We start from the raw sequence: 2302 nt of genomic DNA on the forward strand, positions 1-2302 counted from the left end.
GTGTGCCCAGGGACTACACAGATGCAAATGAGCTTTTAGCTATTTCTGGTGCAATATATTTATTGTGTACTGTCCCAACAATAAAGATAAAGATAAAGAGCTCTCTCAGGAGAGGATTCTTTGCTCAGTGAGATGAATTGCTAGGTGTCGCACAGCGGTTTAGATGTAACAATCATGATAAGTCCCTTTCTTTTTGAAGATAGCATCTTTACATACATCTTTACTCTCTGATGCAATGATCAAAAAGCAGCAGATGAAACTTGCACTGAGGCAGGCTAATATAGGCAAGTGCCACAGCACAGCTTGCTCATCGACAGCCATGTTAAACATGGCAGAAAGCTTCCAGAGAGAGAGGAGACATATCTAAATGTATGGCTGACAATGGATGGAGCACATGAGTTGGTATACAGCCTACAGAACATCATTCTAATCCCAAAGGGGCCCAGCCTTGAGAGAGGCTATACTGTATTTCTCTGACAGTCTCTGGAGCTATAGGAGCCTAAAGGGCCACTAGGACAGGTCACTCCGTGTGGTTGTGCAATGAGAGATGTTTCACAAATATGAACCATTATGTATTCGTCGTTCATAAAGCACATGAAAGCACAACACCCCCACACACACACACACACACACACACACACACACACACACACACACACACACACACAGCAGAGCAACAACACCCCGCCACACACACACACACACACACACACAGCAGAGCAACAACACCCCCACACACACACACACACACACACACACACACACAGCAGAGCAACAACACCCCCCCACACCCCCCCCCCACACACACAGGAGAGCAACAACACCCCCCCCCCACACACACACACAGCAGAGCAACAACACCCCCCCCCCACACACACACACACACACACACACACAGCAGAGCAACAACACCCCCCCCCCACACACACACACACACACAGCAGAGCAACAACACCCCCACACCCCCACAGCAGAGCAACAACACCCCCCCCCCCACACACACACACACACAGCAGAGCAACAACCCCCCCCCCCCACACACACACACACACACACACAGCAGAGCAACAACACCCCCCCCCCTCCCCCCCCACACACACACACACACACACACACACAGCAGAGCAACAACACCAACATCAGCCTCTCTGAAAACACAGGTTTTTCTCCTCCTCTTGGTGCTCTGTGGAGGCTATATGAGGGTAGAACACCTTCAAGATGGTTTCAGCCTATATAACTTTAGGAGTTAGTACCCGCATAGATATGTGTGTCTCTCTCTACCTGTGCTTCGTCCGGGCTGTCCAGCTCCCCGATGTAGTACTGCTCCATCCACCGCCGGGCGTTCTCCGAGTGGCGGTGCGGGGGTCCCTCCATCTCCCGGCTCACGTCCCTCCCCGCCCGGCGCAGGAGGAGCGCCTCCCCGCCCGGGTGCCTCCGCAGGAAGCCGGTCACGTCGTACACCCTGGAGCCCAGCAGCACCCAGCAAGAGTCCTGTGTGCAGTGGCGGGCCACCTCCTTCTCCGAGAAGAGCCGCGGGGCCGAGCCTGACGGAGACATGCTGCCTGTCTGTCGCCTCAACCGAAAACTCAACTGAACTGGACTGACTGGACAGCTCCAACTCCTCTGTTTACACACACCCAGCCAGCTCGTTACGTATCCATGAGCAGGGGGGCGGCACTTGTGCTGCGTTCACCCGCATGCGAAAGGTAGGAGAACTTCCATTCAGCTGGTGCACTTTGACATTCTTGTATAGCCAACATTCCAATGTGCAATAAATCAATAAATCAATTAATCAATCAATCAACCAATCAATCAATCAATCAATGAATCAATCAAAAACATAAAATAAATACATACATACATACGTACATACATACATAGCCTACATACATACATACATACAGTACATACATACATACATACATACATACATACATACATACATACATACATACATACATACATAAATATATAAATCAAATCAAATATGAAAAGTAGAAATTAAAATTAAATATAAAAAATAAAGGTAAAGCATCTGAACATAATAAATAACAGGCAAAAGTCAATATAGCTCAATCAGGGGCTCCAGAAAACAATTATCTAAAACATAACAGTGTGGTGGAAATTGCTGCGTTCAAGTGCTGTTGGAAATATCCCAGAAGGCAGCCTGTGTGTGTGACTTAGGATTTGTCCAAGAGCGCCCCCGTGCTTGTTTTGGTGAAGCTGCAACAGGTGGTGTGTCAGAATGATGATCATTATAGTGGCGTGTGTGTGTGTGTGTGTGTGTGTGTGTGTGTGTGTG

General features: G+C 48.7%; 1 protein-coding gene across 1 annotated transcript in view; it reads right to left on the bottom strand.

Annotated features, from left to right (window-relative positions):
• fa2h (fatty acid 2-hydroxylase) overlaps positions 1 to 1566 on the bottom strand; it is a 62908-nt gene extending 61342 nt beyond the window's left edge. Inside the window, exon 1 of the mRNA XM_083654449.1 lies at positions 1282 to 1566. Within this exon, the coding sequence (XP_083510575.1) occupies positions 1282 to 1557 (276 nt within the window). The 5' untranslated portion in view covers positions 1558 to 1566. The remainder of the gene's footprint in view (positions 1 to 1281) is intronic.
• Between the last annotated feature and the right edge of the window lie 736 nt (positions 1567 to 2302).

The sequence above is a fragment of the Poromitra crassiceps genome, assembly GCF_964638095.1.
Source record: "Poromitra crassiceps genome assembly, chromosome: 18".
In the NCBI taxonomy this organism is placed as follows: Eukaryota; Metazoa; Chordata; class Actinopteri; order Beryciformes; family Melamphaidae; genus Poromitra; species Poromitra crassiceps.